The sequence below is a fragment of the Labeo rohita genome, chromosome 23 (genome assembly GCF_022985175.1).
Source record: "Labeo rohita strain BAU-BD-2019 chromosome 23, IGBB_LRoh.1.0, whole genome shotgun sequence".
Classification (NCBI taxonomy): Eukaryota; Metazoa; Chordata; class Actinopteri; order Cypriniformes; family Cyprinidae; genus Labeo; species Labeo rohita.
Genome location: NC_066891.1, coordinates 3305747 through 3320888, shown reverse-complemented (window position 1 = coordinate 3320888; position 15142 = coordinate 3305747). Strand labels below are relative to the sequence as shown.

The following is a 15142-nucleotide window of genomic DNA, read 5'->3' as shown; positions in this document are numbered from 1 at the left end:
CTGATACAAATAAAGTGTAATAAAATAAACATTTAAATTGGATATTTTCTTTCCACTCTCCTGAAAGATGATGTTATGAAAGTAAAATAACCCAGTTTCTAAAATTTGAGCAGTGCATGAAAAATAATTGCTGTCTGTATTTTGTATTGCCTTAAAATAATGTGCACTGATGAAACATTCACATTAGTAAGGAAATAGACTTTTTTATTTCATGTTGATTTAAATTCAGTTTTCTGAACATTAAATTCTTGATGATCTGTAACTTTTTCTGGCTAAACGAGAAGACGCTAAACAAGATGTGTGTTTTTGATGTATTTGGCCTCTGTCACTTGGGCCCTTGTCCTTAAGTGGCATGTGTGTACTGTATGTGTGTGTGCATGTATGTGTGTGTATACTTAAGCCCACTGGACAGTAGGAATGTCCATTAACTGTGCGGTCCATCACTGCTGAAACAGCAGTGGCTAAATCAAGATCCACAGACTAAAGGGCCAGATTTGGACCTGAGGGTCAGAGAAATTGAAAACTCCCATTGGACCGTCTCACATTCACACCTGTCTGTCGGTTACAGTCAGAACTTTCAATTGAGCAAGTTTGAGCTGAACATTCAGGAGAGATATTTTCTTAACTAACAACTGGATGGATATCTTCTTAAAGAAGTCCACTTCCAGAACAAAAAAAATTCAGATATGTACCCCTTTGTCATCCAAGATGTTCATGTCTTTCTTTCTTCAGTCGTAAAGAAATGATGTTACAGGATTTTTCTCCATATAATGGACTGATATGGTGCCCCGAGTTTGAACTTTCACAATGCAGTTTAAATGTGGCTTCAGACGATCCCAAATGCGGTTGCAAACGATCCCAGCCAAGGAAGAAGGGTCTTATCTAGCCAAATGATTGGTTATTTTCATTTAAAAAATACAATTGAAATACTTTTTAATCTCAAACGCTCGTCTTGTCTTGCTCTCCCTGAACTCTGTGTATTCTGACTCAAGACAGTTAGGATATGGTGGAAAAGTCCAATCGTATTTTCTTCCTCAACTTCAAAAATCACTTCAAAATCATCCTACATCGCTGCAGAAGTACCGACCCAGTCTTTACAAAGTGAACATGCAAAGAAGATCAAACACCCTTAACAAAAAAGGTAAAACAGCGATATAGGACGATTTTGAAGTTGAGGGAGAACATGAGATGGGAGTTTTTCGACATACCCTACATGAACCGGAACAAAAGTGGTCCGGGCAGAGTAAGACAAGATGAGCGTTGACATTAAAAAGTATATCAATTGTATGATAGCTGCATTTAAACTGCATCTTGGACGTCAACTATATGGAGAAAAATGCTGAAATGTTTTCCTCAAAAAACAATGTCTTTATGACTGAAGAAAGAAAGACATTAACATCTTGGATGACAAGGGGGTGAGTAAATTATCTGTAAATTTTTGTTCTGGAAGTGGACTTCTCCTTTAAGAATCAGGTTCTTAAAAGATGAATGTGTGTAAAGACTTTTATAATGTTACAAGAGATTTCTAATTCAAATAAATGCTGTTCCTTTGAACTTTCTATTTATCAAAAAATCCTAAAAAAAAAAAAAAAAAAAAATCAAGTAGCACAGTTTCCACAAAAATATTTGGCTTCAACATTAATAAATCAGAAATGTTTCATGAGCAAGAAATCAGCATATTAGAATGATTTTTGAAGGATCATGTGACACTGAAGGCTGGAGTAATGATGCTGAAAATTCAGCTGTGATCACAGGAATAAATTACATTTATCTATATATTCACACAGAAAACAGCTATTTGGATAGTAATAACATGATTTTTAAATGAATAAACTTATAACATGCAATAAATATTAATTGTAGCATTACTTATATATTTTTTATTTTCTATATATATATAATTTTTTAATGGACTGTAACCGTATGTTTGTTCTTACAGAATCCCGAGTCCCTGGACTCATCGATCCAGAGCTGTCTGTCTGCCCTCTACCCACCGTTTGAGGTTACGGCCTCTACTGTCCTCAGCCAACTCTTCCAGGTCATTGAGGGTCGTTACTACGGAGATGCCCTCCAGTGTCTGACCGACTTCCTCATCCCTGCCAGAAACCTTTTGGAGAGTTTGCAGCAGGCGGCCTGTGTAAGTGTGGGAAAAATTATACATAAATGACCTCAGAAATCAGAGCATACAGTCGAACTAGCAATGCACAAAGGAAATGGGTGTTAAAATCATGAAAAACAGTTACAGGAACTAAAATATATGGGTGTTTCTATAACTAATGGGCCCTTTTGGTTCTGTGGACATTTAGAAAACTCTCTTCCAAAACTTTTAACACTCTCAACAGTAAACATACATCAATCACAAGAGAAATGTGCCATTTTTTTTTGCAAAAGTCACAAATATTTAGTCTACCGCAGTGCCATTTTGATCAGATCTTAAACAATGCATTTTGTTTATTAGCATTCTGTGATGGCAAGACTCTTTTTAGACATTTTACAAAACAATAAAATGGCAAACTCTTGTTAGGGCTGATTTCATAGTCAGCATTTTATGTATGTTATATAAAATCCAATAATATTTTGACACTTTCTGCATAACTTACTAAATTGTCATCTTATTCTGTGATGGGAAAGATCTTTTTAGACATTTTAAATAAAAAAATAAAATGCCAAACTCTTGCTATGGCTGATTTCAGAGCTATCATTTTATATATTATTATGTATTGACATTTTCAACATCATTTACCAAATTGATGAAATACACTTTTTTGAGACATTTTATACAATTTAAAATAGCAAACTCTAGAGCTGATTTCATAGCCATGATTTTATGTAATACAGCTCATTTTGTGATGGAAAAGATAATTTAAGACATTTTAATAAAATAATGGCAAACCATTCCCAGGACTGATTGCATAGCCAGTATTTAATGCTTTACAAATAAAATTAAATAATATTTTGACATTTTCTGCATAATTGACCAACATTTCAGCTCATTCTATGATGAAAGGGATTTTTTGAGCAAGGGAACTCCTGCTAGGGCTGATTTAATAGCCATTATTTTATGTATTACAAACAAAAAATTAAATAATATTAGACTGTTTTTCATTAAAAACAGCTCATATTGTGGTGCAAAAAAAAATCATTTTAGACATGTTAATAATAAAATAAAATGGCAAACTATTCCCAGGGCTGATAAAGTATTGCCAGTAAAATTAAATAATATTTTGACATTTTCTGCAAAATCTATCAAAAGTTGAGCTTATTCTTTGATGGGAAAGATCTTTTTAGACATTTTAAATGATCAAATAAAATGCCAAACTGATTTCATAGCCATCATTTTATGTAAAATAAAATTCAGTAATAGTTTGACATTTTCTGCATAATCTGCCAAATGTTCAGGTCATTCTGTGATGGAAAATATCTTATATTTTAAAATAAAAAAATATTTTAACATTTTCACCTTGATTAAAAAAAGTTAATTAATTCATTAAAAATGTATTCTATTATGTATTGCATTATGGATTTGATTGCTTCCGTGTCCTCATTTATTAGTCACTTTGGATAAAAGTGTCTGCTAAATGGCTAAATGTAAATGTATTGTTCAAGTGATATTTACCTTTTGATGTTTTTTTTTGGTAGGTCACATATTTCATCTCCACAGCTTCTCTCTTGCTTTTATCTTTCATATTTAATTTCGAAAGTCTGAAATTAGAATAAAAAATACATTGTATAAAAGACATTTGAAAAATAAAATACATGACGACGGCACAATATAGTGTTTCCCTGACAAAAAGCAAACAAAAAACAACCCAAGATATAAAAGTTGAAGAAATCCCTTACACTTTCCTTTATACATTAATAATACATTACGCTTATAGAAAACGTCCATGCAAACAGTACACATCAACTATCCTTATTCGCTTAATGATGCTTTCTGATTAATAATAACAACAAGCAACACTGACATTAATGTCGGAAAACTGTCAACGGCACATCATCTTTAGCAGCAGTTTCGCACAGGGACAGTCTGAGCTCAGCTGATTAGAGAAGCGACTGCAGTATATGTCTTTCAGACAGATCATCTTGAGGAGTCTTTGAGATAAGCGCTCCAGACCGCCGTCTGACATTCTCTACAGACCGCAGTATCTGAGGTCAATTAATGAGTGACTGAAGCAGTCGGCCGTGTGATGTTCATCTGCTCAGCGCAGTGATTATAGGACATGTCTTTGACATCAAGAGCATCGCTCCATGCTATTCACTTAATAAGCTGTCCTCTAAAGCCCTTTATCAGCCTGATCTTCCACGGATACTCGTCTGAAGACACTGCCATGGGCTGCACTTCTTTATTTTCACTTCATAATCACTATCTACATTAGTTAAAAAAAAAAGAACAATTTTAATATAATCAGCAGTAATTATTTAATTCTTGGCTGTCTGCATTTTACACTGGAATGTGAACACTTAAAAAAGCTTAATATTGAGGAATATCAACTGCATTGGCAATCTTATTGCTTTATTACTTACAAATGAAAAGTTGTTTACAAAATGCATGAGAACTGCATTGATAATTATTATATATTTTTGAAAAGCATAGAGTAGGCAATAAGACTGTACACCATAAAATTGTTTTGATATCATTTTTTAACTGTAATTTAAATAAATAAATAAATAAAAATTAAATATTCTTTCACCCTGGTCCACCAAAATTAACTTATTAAATAAGGCTTTCATAAAATAAACATTCAGTTTGTTTTGTACTTTACAGTTATTCGAATTTCTTTAATTCATATAATGAATGCTTTTAAACAGAATCCTTGTATTCAAATTCAAATTCAAATTGGAATTGGAATTCTGCATCCTTATTGCCACCACATTTTAAATTTAAATTTAAATGTAACATTCCAATTAGAATTTAAAAGGGATTCTCATTTGAATTCTAAATGGTGTGCTACCTTGTTCTTCACTAAAATTGTTTCTCTGTGTGTCCCAAACAGGCTCCGTATTCTCAGAGGGTGTTCAAGTTTTCCGGGTGGCCTTTGTGTTTACACGATCGCATCGTGATTCAGCTCGCTCCCGTTAACACTCTTCTGCTCAAACCAGGAGACTTTTACCTGCAGGTTGTGCCTTTTGGAAACCAGGCGGCCCGCATTGTGGTCCAGAGCCTTTTGGAGGTGGAATGTAAGCTGGAGGAAACCCCAATACCAGAGACCTCGTATCCTAGCATCTTCACTGAAGCCTGGCTTCGAGAACTGAATGAGGGGAGACATGGAACGCTTCTGGCTCGCTGCGTCCTCAAAACTGAGCAGGGCGTAGTCAAGGTTCCTTGGGAAGAGGTGGCCAATCCTGAATTTGAAGACGATCGGAGGATGGCCTCCTCTTCTCCGTCAAACCAACAAGAGTCTTTGAATTTGTGCCATCCACATACGCCTACACCTTCTAATTTCTCAGTCGAGACGAGGATTTGTCCTGCACGGGATGGTATAGCAGTGTCCTTGCGTTTGGTAGACAACAGTAGTAGTTCCAGACAAGCTGAAATGGATCCAGCTCAGCCTGGGATGCGACCGGTGGGATGGGTGTCTCCAAACACATGGGACAGCAGAAGTAAGAGCAGTTTGGTTAGCAATTGCAATGATCTAATGGACCTCACCAAAGAAACCCACTGTGTACAACCTCATACTACCATGCTGAGGTCCAGTAGTGCTACTCGGGACCGTACGGCTTGCGTTCGCACCGTGAGGTTCGCAGAGGAACCCTGTACGCCGTGCATGCAGAGGAAACGCGGACAAGGGACCAAAGCGCAAAAATGTCGGTACATGGATGCACAGGAGAAACCTATTAAACCCAAAGAAAGGTCTGTGCATTCAAATGAACAGAGAAGCCTTCACAGGCCTGCTCAGGAAAATGCATCTTGTTGCAGCTCTTCAGAAACAGGTCCATTAGGTGATCACTCTAGCGAAGGACAAAAGGATCAAACACAGAACATTTCTCAGGATAAGATAGACTGTTTTGCTCCAACTGTTGTTGGGACGTCTGAGAAGTGCCACATTGTTGTCCAAGGTGAGACAAACGAGGTGGACAGAAGCAGCTACTTTGAATTGATTCCCAGGCTGCATGTGGTTCCAGGGAAGAAGACCACCACTTTTGGACTTGTGTCTCCGAAGATATACAGGAGACGACTACCAGCTCAAGGTTTGGATAATTTTGGATCAATCTACTTTATCTGTTCATCCACCCACCCATTCGTCCATCCATAAACATACCATACACATACCCATCCACCCATCTGTCTTAACATCCATTCATTCAATATCTATCTTACCATCAATCCATCCACCCATGAACCCACCCACCAATCAATCATTCCATCCATCATCCATCTTTCTAACCTTCCACCCATCTTTCCACCCATCCATCCTATATCTATCTTTTCATCTATTTTTTCATCCATCATCCATCCTTACATTCATCCATGCATCCTATATCTATCTTTCCATTTATTTATCCATCCATCTTATATCTATCATCCACCCATATCATATTTACATCAGTTCATCCTAAATCTTTCAATGAATCTATTTCCATCCTTACATTCATCCACCCATCCTATATCTATTTTTCCATTCATTTGTCCATCATATATCTACCTTTCCAAGCACCCATCCATCTTTACATCAATCCACCCATCCTATGTCTATCTGTTTTTCCATCCATTCATCAATCCATACATCCATCCAATATCTATTGGCCAACCTGCCAATCCACCCATCCATCTCCATTTTTACATTCATCCACCCATTCTATATTTCTTTCAGTCCATCTATTTCTATCCTTACATTCATCCACCCATCCCATATCTATCTTTTTTTCATTTATTTGTCCATCATATATCTACCTTTCCAACCGCCCACTGATCTTTACATCAATTCACAAATCTTATGTCTATCTATCTATTTATCTATCTATCTATCTATCCAAAATTTATTGGCCCACCCGCCCACCTGCCATCCATCCATCATCTCCATTTTTACATTCATCCACCCATCTTATATTTCTTTCAGTCCATCTATTTCCATCCTTACATTCATCCACCCATCCTATCTTTCTCTTTCCATTCATTTGTCCTTTATATATCTACCTTTTCAACCAACCATCTATCATCTATCTGTCCATCCTTCCATCCATCCATCCATCATCTATTGGCCCACCTGCCCATCCATTCATCTCCATCTTTACATCCACCCATCCTATATTTCTTTCAGTCCATCTATTTCCATCCTTATATTCATCCACCCATCCTTCATCTATCATTACATTCATGTATCCATCATCTATTCATCATGCATCTACCATTCCAATCAACCATCCAATCCACCCATCCTATGTCCAACTTTTCCATTCATCAATCCATCTATCCTATATCTATCTTTCCATCCATCCATCTATCCATTCATCTTTACATTCATCCACCCATCCTACTGTATATCTACCTTTCCATTTATCCATCCATCCTATATCTATCTTTCCATCCATCCATCTTCGATCATCTCCCTATCCATCCATTTATCCAATATCTATTGGCCCAAACTGTCTAACTTTTCATTCATTCATCAATCCGTCCAACATATATCTATCTTTCCATCCATCTATCCACTATTCCAAGAAAAAAGGAGGAAAATATCAATGTTAGATCAAATATGTTCAATATGTTTAATTTAAAGACAAGTCCTTATGATTTTATGAATCTTATTAGAAGCAAAACAATCTCTTTGATCATGTTTTAATGCATGTTGACTTATTCCTTTGAAGATCTCTCTCAGGACCCAAAAACTCTGTCCCCTCATGTTACTGGACCACGGATAAATCTTTCAGACACATCAGTGCAAGCTGAAACAGACAGACCACCATCCAGATCATCCACACCTCCTCCACTTAAAGCCAATGGCTTCCTTCACTCAGGAATGGTGTGTCTTACAGGTAAAAAACACAAATATCTGTCATGGCAAATGAATGTCACATGCATTTTTATGCCTTAAAATTTAAATCTTTGGTTTTCTATGTCATTTGCTTGTAAAAATGTTTCAGTAAAGTAAAATTATCTAGCTGTCTGACACAGATGAGACAAAAAAAAAAAAAAAGTGTATTTTTGCATTTTTGTAAACAAATAAAATAAAGATAAATATTCATTATATAATATTTTGTGTTGGGGCTAGTGAGAATGTTAACTGTTAGTCTAACCAAGCAAGCAGAAATAATCCCTATTGCGGAGCAATGAAAACTATAAACCAAGAACCCCATGAATAAAATCTAGTTCTTCTCCAATAACATGATTTTGGAACGAGCCCAGGTTGTGATTTTCTATTGGAAATGCAATGTTTTATACACCCTGCAAGGCAAATGAAAACAGATGATCCCAGACTGCAGTAATAAAAGCATTTGCCACTTACACGACAGTACTGTGTCACAGTCTACTGTCTGTCTAACCTCATCTGCCTCCTGCAGGCGGTCAGGACCGTTCAGGTCGAGCAGTTGTGGAGATTTATGGAGATCATCAGGTCTGGGTTTCTGCACCCATTTCAAGCCAGGAGATCTGCAAACTACTGCTGTACTTCCACACCATCACCAGGTACAATATCTGCCCTACAAACACACAACAGAGATGTTCACTGCTGATATACAGACTGAAAATATTTGTTTTTAGGAAAGAAAAAGATCTAGGGATGACAGTGGTGTTTGATGCACGGAAGAAGCCACCACATTCAGAGTTCGCCAAAGCTCTCCTAATGCTCCAGGTTTGTTTGTGTGTGTGCGTTTGAGTTAAAACTGTAGCTTGAAAAACTCTTTAGACAATAAATCTTGCGCGTTTGTCCACAGGAACTCAATCCTCATGCTGTGCATTGGGTTCTGCTGCTGCTGAATAAGGACAACAGCCACAGTCATGAGAAACGGCCTGGTGTTACGGTCAGGAGAGCTGTTTTTATACCATAATTGCACACCTACACCTGGCTTCAGTATTTTTTTTTTATATAATATTGTTGTGCATGGACAGACTTTGATCTTTTCAATCCTCTGCAGATGGAAACTGTGACGTCACTTAAGGCTCTAAATAAAATAGTTGATGTCAGTCAGCTGACTGCGGCTCTACACGGATCCTTCCAATACAATCACTGCGACTGGCTACAAATCCATCAGGTATATTATTGTGTAACCAATTTGATCCCTATCAGGATCAAACTATGTTAATAAAATATACATTAAAAATATAATAATAATAATAATAACAACAACAACAATTATTATTATTATTGTTGCTGTATGTATTTAAAAATATGTAAAATATTTAATATTCAATTACATAATATTTCAAAATAATACTGTAATATTTATTATACAATATATTTTTACATGTAATACAATACATTCATATACATTTTATTAATTATTAATTTATATTTAATTATTTCATAAATATTACTATAATGTTTATTATTAATATTGTATTATATTATTTTTCATGTATTATAATACATTTTATATGAATTATAATTTATATTTAAGTATTTTATAAATATTTATATTCTCATATTACATATTATTTTTAAATAATACTAAATGATAATAATAATATATTTACAATTTTTTATTTTTTTACATTTTATTTTATAATGTTACTTTTTTCAATTATATTACTATATTATTTTATATTCTTAATTCTAGTATTTTTAATAACACAAGATTATAATTGATTGTGTTATGTTAAATTTATTTAGAAATATATATACTAAAATATTTAAGAATACAATGGTAATGTATGTGTTTAATATTTATTATTATTATTATTATTATTATTATTAATTTAAAAATAATGTAATTTGTATTATATATTATTATTATATAATTATATAATTACATGAATATATTATTATGGTTATTTATTATTTATTATTATTATTATTATTATTTTAAATAACTATAAAGTAAAATACTTCATATTTCCTCTAACCTTGTCTATAAACATGCAACACATTTTATGTTACAGAAACTGTATCCATTTGTGTCAGATCTTCAGGAGGCGTCCGCTCTGCTATCAGGAGCCATAAAGAAACTGGAAGGTGTTCATAAAATCGACACAGTACAGGTAGTTAAATATTTTTCTCTGCTCTTGTTCTGTCTTAAACCAACCTCCTACCTCCAAACAAAATTTATTCTCAAATAAAACCATGCTGTTTTTACGTAAAGATGATTCACAGACCTCTGTGATATTGTAAAAAATTATTTAAAATTATTGTGTGTGGATCAGGATGTGCAGCAGTGCATTGAGGAGCAGGGAGCTCTAATGAAGGATGTGCTTGAAGACGCACGATTGGTCGGATTGCAAAGGGGAGGCGGAGCCATGCTGGCGAGGCTGAGGCGGGAAACTGAAGTGAGGTCACCAGACTGTGAACCGAGCCGGTAAATACAAACACATTCTGCTGGTCTTACAGATAATACTGAAGGTACCTGATCCAGTAGATCATCTGTGTTTTCCCACAGTGAGGTGATCGACACAGTCACACATTTGTACAACGCCATGGAAGAGCAGGTGCACATCCTAGCCAGGAAGTCCAATATGTCCCTGCAGCACCTCGACTTCCTGTTACAGCTCAGAGAGATGGAGTCCAGGTTTGCAAAGGTACAATCACAGAGCTGTAAACAAAATACAAGTGAAAAGTTTTTATTTTGTCTCTTCTGCTCATCCAAGGCTGCATGTATTTGATCAAAAATACAGTAAAATTGTGAAATATTATTACAGTTCAAATGAACTGTTTTCTTTTTGCATATATTGTAAAATGTAATTTATTCCTTTGATTAAAGCTGCATTTTCAGCATCATTACTCCAGTGTCACATGATCCTTCAGCAATCATTCTAATATGCTGATTTGCTGATTTCTGAAAACAGTTTGAAAACAGTTGTGCAGCTTTATATTTTTGTGGAAACAAAACATCATAAATGTCTTTACAGTCACTTTCCAACAATTTAATGAGTGCTTGCTGAATAAAAAGTATTAATTTCTTTAAAAAAACACAAAAAAATCTTACTGATGTCTAACTTATAAACAGTACTGTGCATTTATCTTTTGCACAGAGTTAGTAAGCATATCTCTCTGTAGATTAAGGACTGGTTCGACACCGAAGGAGAAACGCGGCTTCTACAGGCTGAATCTGTGGAAGACTGCAGCGAACGAATCCAGCAAACACTGCAGAGTTTCAAAGCTTTTCTCTCCGAAGCAAATGTAAGTGAAAGTGGAGAAACTTGTAGGTGCGCCGCTACAAAAGTGATTTCAAAAATGTAAAGATTAAACCTTAACTTTGCCATCAAAATCATTAAGTGTTTAAACTCTGTAGCATTTAATCTTGAATTAAACATGTTTCTGGTTAAACATCAGGAGCGAAAGCATCAGGCGATGATGCTGGTGTCGGATGCAGAGAGCGTTCAGGGGCCAAACTACCCCGAGACGGAGGTGTTTCATAGGATGGTGTCCATGTTTAAATCCAGTCTGGCTGATTTCGTGTCGCGGGCCGAGCGCTGCTGTGAAGAGCTGGGGATGATGGTGTACATCTGTCACTTCTGTGAGAGGGTAGGGTTTATACTTTAAATACACCAATTCACAACATTCATATAACTTCTTATAATCAATGAGTAATTATTGACATCCTCTAACTCAAAAAGTATTAAGAAGTCTCACTGAAAAGAGTTAATGCACAATCATTCCTATGACATATGAAGGCACAAAAATACAGCTGTTCAGTCTTGACGTCAAGTTTTCTCTAAAGGGTTTCTACGCAATTTTTTGAATTCTGCACAAATGAATTTGTACTTAAAGGCATAGTTTGCACAAAAATAAAAATTCTGTCATCATTTACACACCTCGTTCCAAACCTGCATGAGTTTCTTTATTCTGTTGAACATAAAGAAGGCAGTTTCTGGTCACTGACTTCATTGACTTTCACAGTATGGAAGATAGTTACTAAGGAAGACTATGAAATTCCTATTGAGGGTTTGGCTGTATCATATATGTTTCATAAACATTAAAGCCTCTTTCATTGTAACAGTAAGCAGAAAATTGGAAACCAGTGGCTCAAAAATGATTTTAGTGAAACTGATAATATAAATCATGAGATCATGCTGCCATCTAGTGGAGTGTTACATGCTATAACTAGTCAAAAGGTATAAACTTGCCATCCTTCAGTAACTACATTTGGTCAGTTCAATTAGGAAATAATGTTTTATTTAAAATATGTTTTAGTTAGGACCCTTTCTTACCTTTTGTGTTCATCTGCTTCTCCCATTTGCTCTTTTTACATTGATTATCACATTATATAGAGACTAATACAATCAGATACAACAATATTTTCTCAAATATTTATTTATAATATAATATTTATTATAATATATATTATAATTTATATATATATATATATATATATATATTATAATGTATACTCATAAATGTAACATTCATTTCAGTAGTATGAGATGACTGGATGCTTTCAACTGATTTCCTATTGAACTGTCACCAACTGAATTTCAGTGGTCAAACTATTTAAAACATAGTGAATTAAATCACAAACTCGATAATAATCCACAGTTTCTCCATTTAACATGTATTTTGAGGTGCAGCTCGTCATATTAATGGAGTGTTTCACTAGTTAACTTTAGCAGTAAACCGGTTAGCTCACCTGAATATGTTCGTAGATTTGTGCTGGATTGTTTCGAGGTGGAAGCAGTTATCTTCAGAAATGAAAAATGGATATCTTATTTGTAAATGTCATATTTTTTCCGCTTATTTCAATTAATCTCATTGAACTAGCCAGCTAAACAAGAAGTAGTGCTGATGGTGCCGTGTAAACATGTCTGAAGGCGCAAAAAGTGGATGAACGGACAACGCGATTCAATTGAGTCGTTTACGCTTGAACCGCTCCGATTGATTCAAATTCAAACTCGCGACTTCGATTCACTAGCAAAAATCAGATCAAAAGAGACATTAATTTTCGAATTTGACATCGCTTGTAAATGAAGTTGTGTGAAACGAAGCTCTGTCTGAATCATGTGTGATTCAGCAAAATGATTCACTGTTTCGAAGCGCTCCAATCGGATCGCGTATCGCGAATCATTTGATTTGAATCGTAACTTCGGAGCGCGTTCGCGAATCAATTTGCGAATTAAAAATTCATGATACGTGCCGATATGAAATGATGATTCACACGGGACTTCAAAGCGAGTATCGCGAATCAGGACTTCGGAGTGATTATCGCGAATCATTCAGATCGGAACTTAGGAGCGGCTTGTGATCACTTCGCGAATTGCAAGATTCGTGAGAAGTTCCAGACCTGAAATGATGATTCGCGAATCATTATTCAGATCGGGACTTCGGAACGCGGATCACGATTTAGTTTGGAACTTAGGAGCGGGTTCGCGAATCATCTGATTAAGATCGGGACTTCAAAGCACCGATCGCGAATTATCTGATTTAGGTCGGAACTTCGGAGATGGCTCGCGAATCATTTGATTCAGATCGGGACTTCGAAGCGCGGATCGCGAATCACCTGGGCTTCAAAGCGGAGGGCTTCAAAGTGCGGATCGCGAATCATTTGATTTAGATCGGAGCTTTGGAGATAGTTCGCGAATCATCTGACTCAGATCGGGACTTCGAAGCGCGCGGATCGCGAATTACTTGATTTAGATCGGAACTTCGGAGATGGCTCGCGAATCATCTGATTCAGATCGGGACTTCGAAGCACCGATCGCGAATCATTTGATTCGGGCTTCAAAGCGCGGATCGCGGTTCGCGAATCATATGATTCAGATCGGACCTTTGGAGATGGCTAAATCATTTGATTTAGCAGCTTTGGAGATGGTTCGCGAATCATTTGATTCAGATTTGGCTTCAAAGCGCGGATCGTGAATCATTTGATTTAGATAGCAGCTTTGAAGATGGTTCGCGAATCATATGATTCAGATCGGGACTTCGAAGCGCGGATCACGAATCACCTGGGCATCAATGCGCAGGGCTTCAAAGCGCGAATCGCGAATCATCTGATTTAGGTCGGCACTTCGGAGATGGTTCGCGAATCATATGATTCAGATCTGGCTTCCAAGCACCGATCGCGAATCATCTGATTTAGGTCGGCACTTCGGAGATGGTTCGCGAATCATATGATTCAGATCTGGCTTCCAAGCACCGATCGTGAATCATCTGATTTAGGTCGGCACTTCGGAGTTGGTTCGCGAATCATTTGATTCAGATCGGGCTTCAAAGCGCGGATCGCGAATCATTTGAGTTAGATCGGAGCTTTGGAGATGGTTCGCGAATCATCTGATTCAGATCGGGACTTCAAAGCACCGATCGCGAATCATCTAATTTAGGTCGAAACTTCGGCGATGGCGCGCGAATCATTTGATTCAGATCGGGACTTTGAAGCGCGGATCGCGAATCATTTTATTTAGATCGGAGCTTTGGAAATAGTTTGCGAATCATCTGATTTAGATCGGGACTTCGAACCGCGCGGATCGCGAATTACTTGATTTAGATCGGAACTTCGGAGATGGCTCGCCAATCATCTGATTCAGATCGGGACTTCGAAGCAGCGATCGCGAATCATTTGATTCGGGCTTCAAAGCGCGGATCGGGGTTCGCGAATCATTTGATTCAGATCGGGACTTCAAAGCGCGGATCGTGAATCATTTGATTTGGGTCGGACCTTCGGAGATGGCTCGCGAATCATTTGATTCAGATCGCGACTTCAATGCAGGACTTCAAAGCGCGGATCACAAATTATTTGATTTAGATAGCAGCTTTAGAGATGGTTCGCGAATCATTTGATTCGGATTTGGCTTCAAAGCGCGGATCGTGAATCATTTGATTTGGGCCGGAACTTCGGAGATGGCTCGCGAATCATTTGATTCAGATCGGGACTTCAATGCTCAGGACTTCAAAGCGCGGTTTGCAAATCATCCGAATCATTTGATTCGGGCTTCTTTTATGTCTGTCTTTCTTTCTGTACAAAACATCAAACCATTAAGGCAGTCCAGTTATAAAAACAAAAAAGAAAAAAATAACTACTGGTATATAAATCCCTTTAGAAAATTAACAATGGTTTTATT

At 36.5% G+C, this 15142-nt stretch overlaps 1 protein-coding gene across 3 annotated transcripts in view; it reads left to right on the top strand.

The window, feature by feature from the left end:
• si:dkey-65j6.2 (pleckstrin homology domain-containing family G member 4B) overlaps positions 1-15142 on the top strand; it is a 31058-nt gene that overhangs the window by 3610 nt on the left and 12306 nt on the right. For all 3 annotated transcript variants that reach the window (XR_007825518.1, XM_051096860.1, XM_051096861.1), the window contains exons 2-13: positions 1940-2137; positions 4995-6189; positions 7807-7974; positions 8500-8623; positions 8699-8789; positions 8872-8958; positions 9073-9189; positions 10037-10135; positions 10298-10449; positions 10531-10669; positions 11148-11270; positions 11424-11615. Coding sequence is in view for 2 of the 3 variants with exons in the window: in XM_051096860.1 (XP_050952817.1) it covers positions 1940-2137; positions 4995-6189; positions 7807-7974; positions 8500-8623; positions 8699-8789; positions 8872-8958; positions 9073-9189; positions 10037-10135; positions 10298-10449; positions 10531-10669; positions 11148-11270; positions 11424-11615 (2685 nt within the window). In the remaining variant the exon portion in view is untranslated. The remainder of the gene's footprint in view (positions 1-1939; positions 2138-4994; positions 6190-7806; positions 7975-8499; positions 8624-8698; positions 8790-8871; positions 8959-9072; positions 9190-10036; positions 10136-10297; positions 10450-10530; positions 10670-11147; positions 11271-11423; positions 11616-15142) is intronic.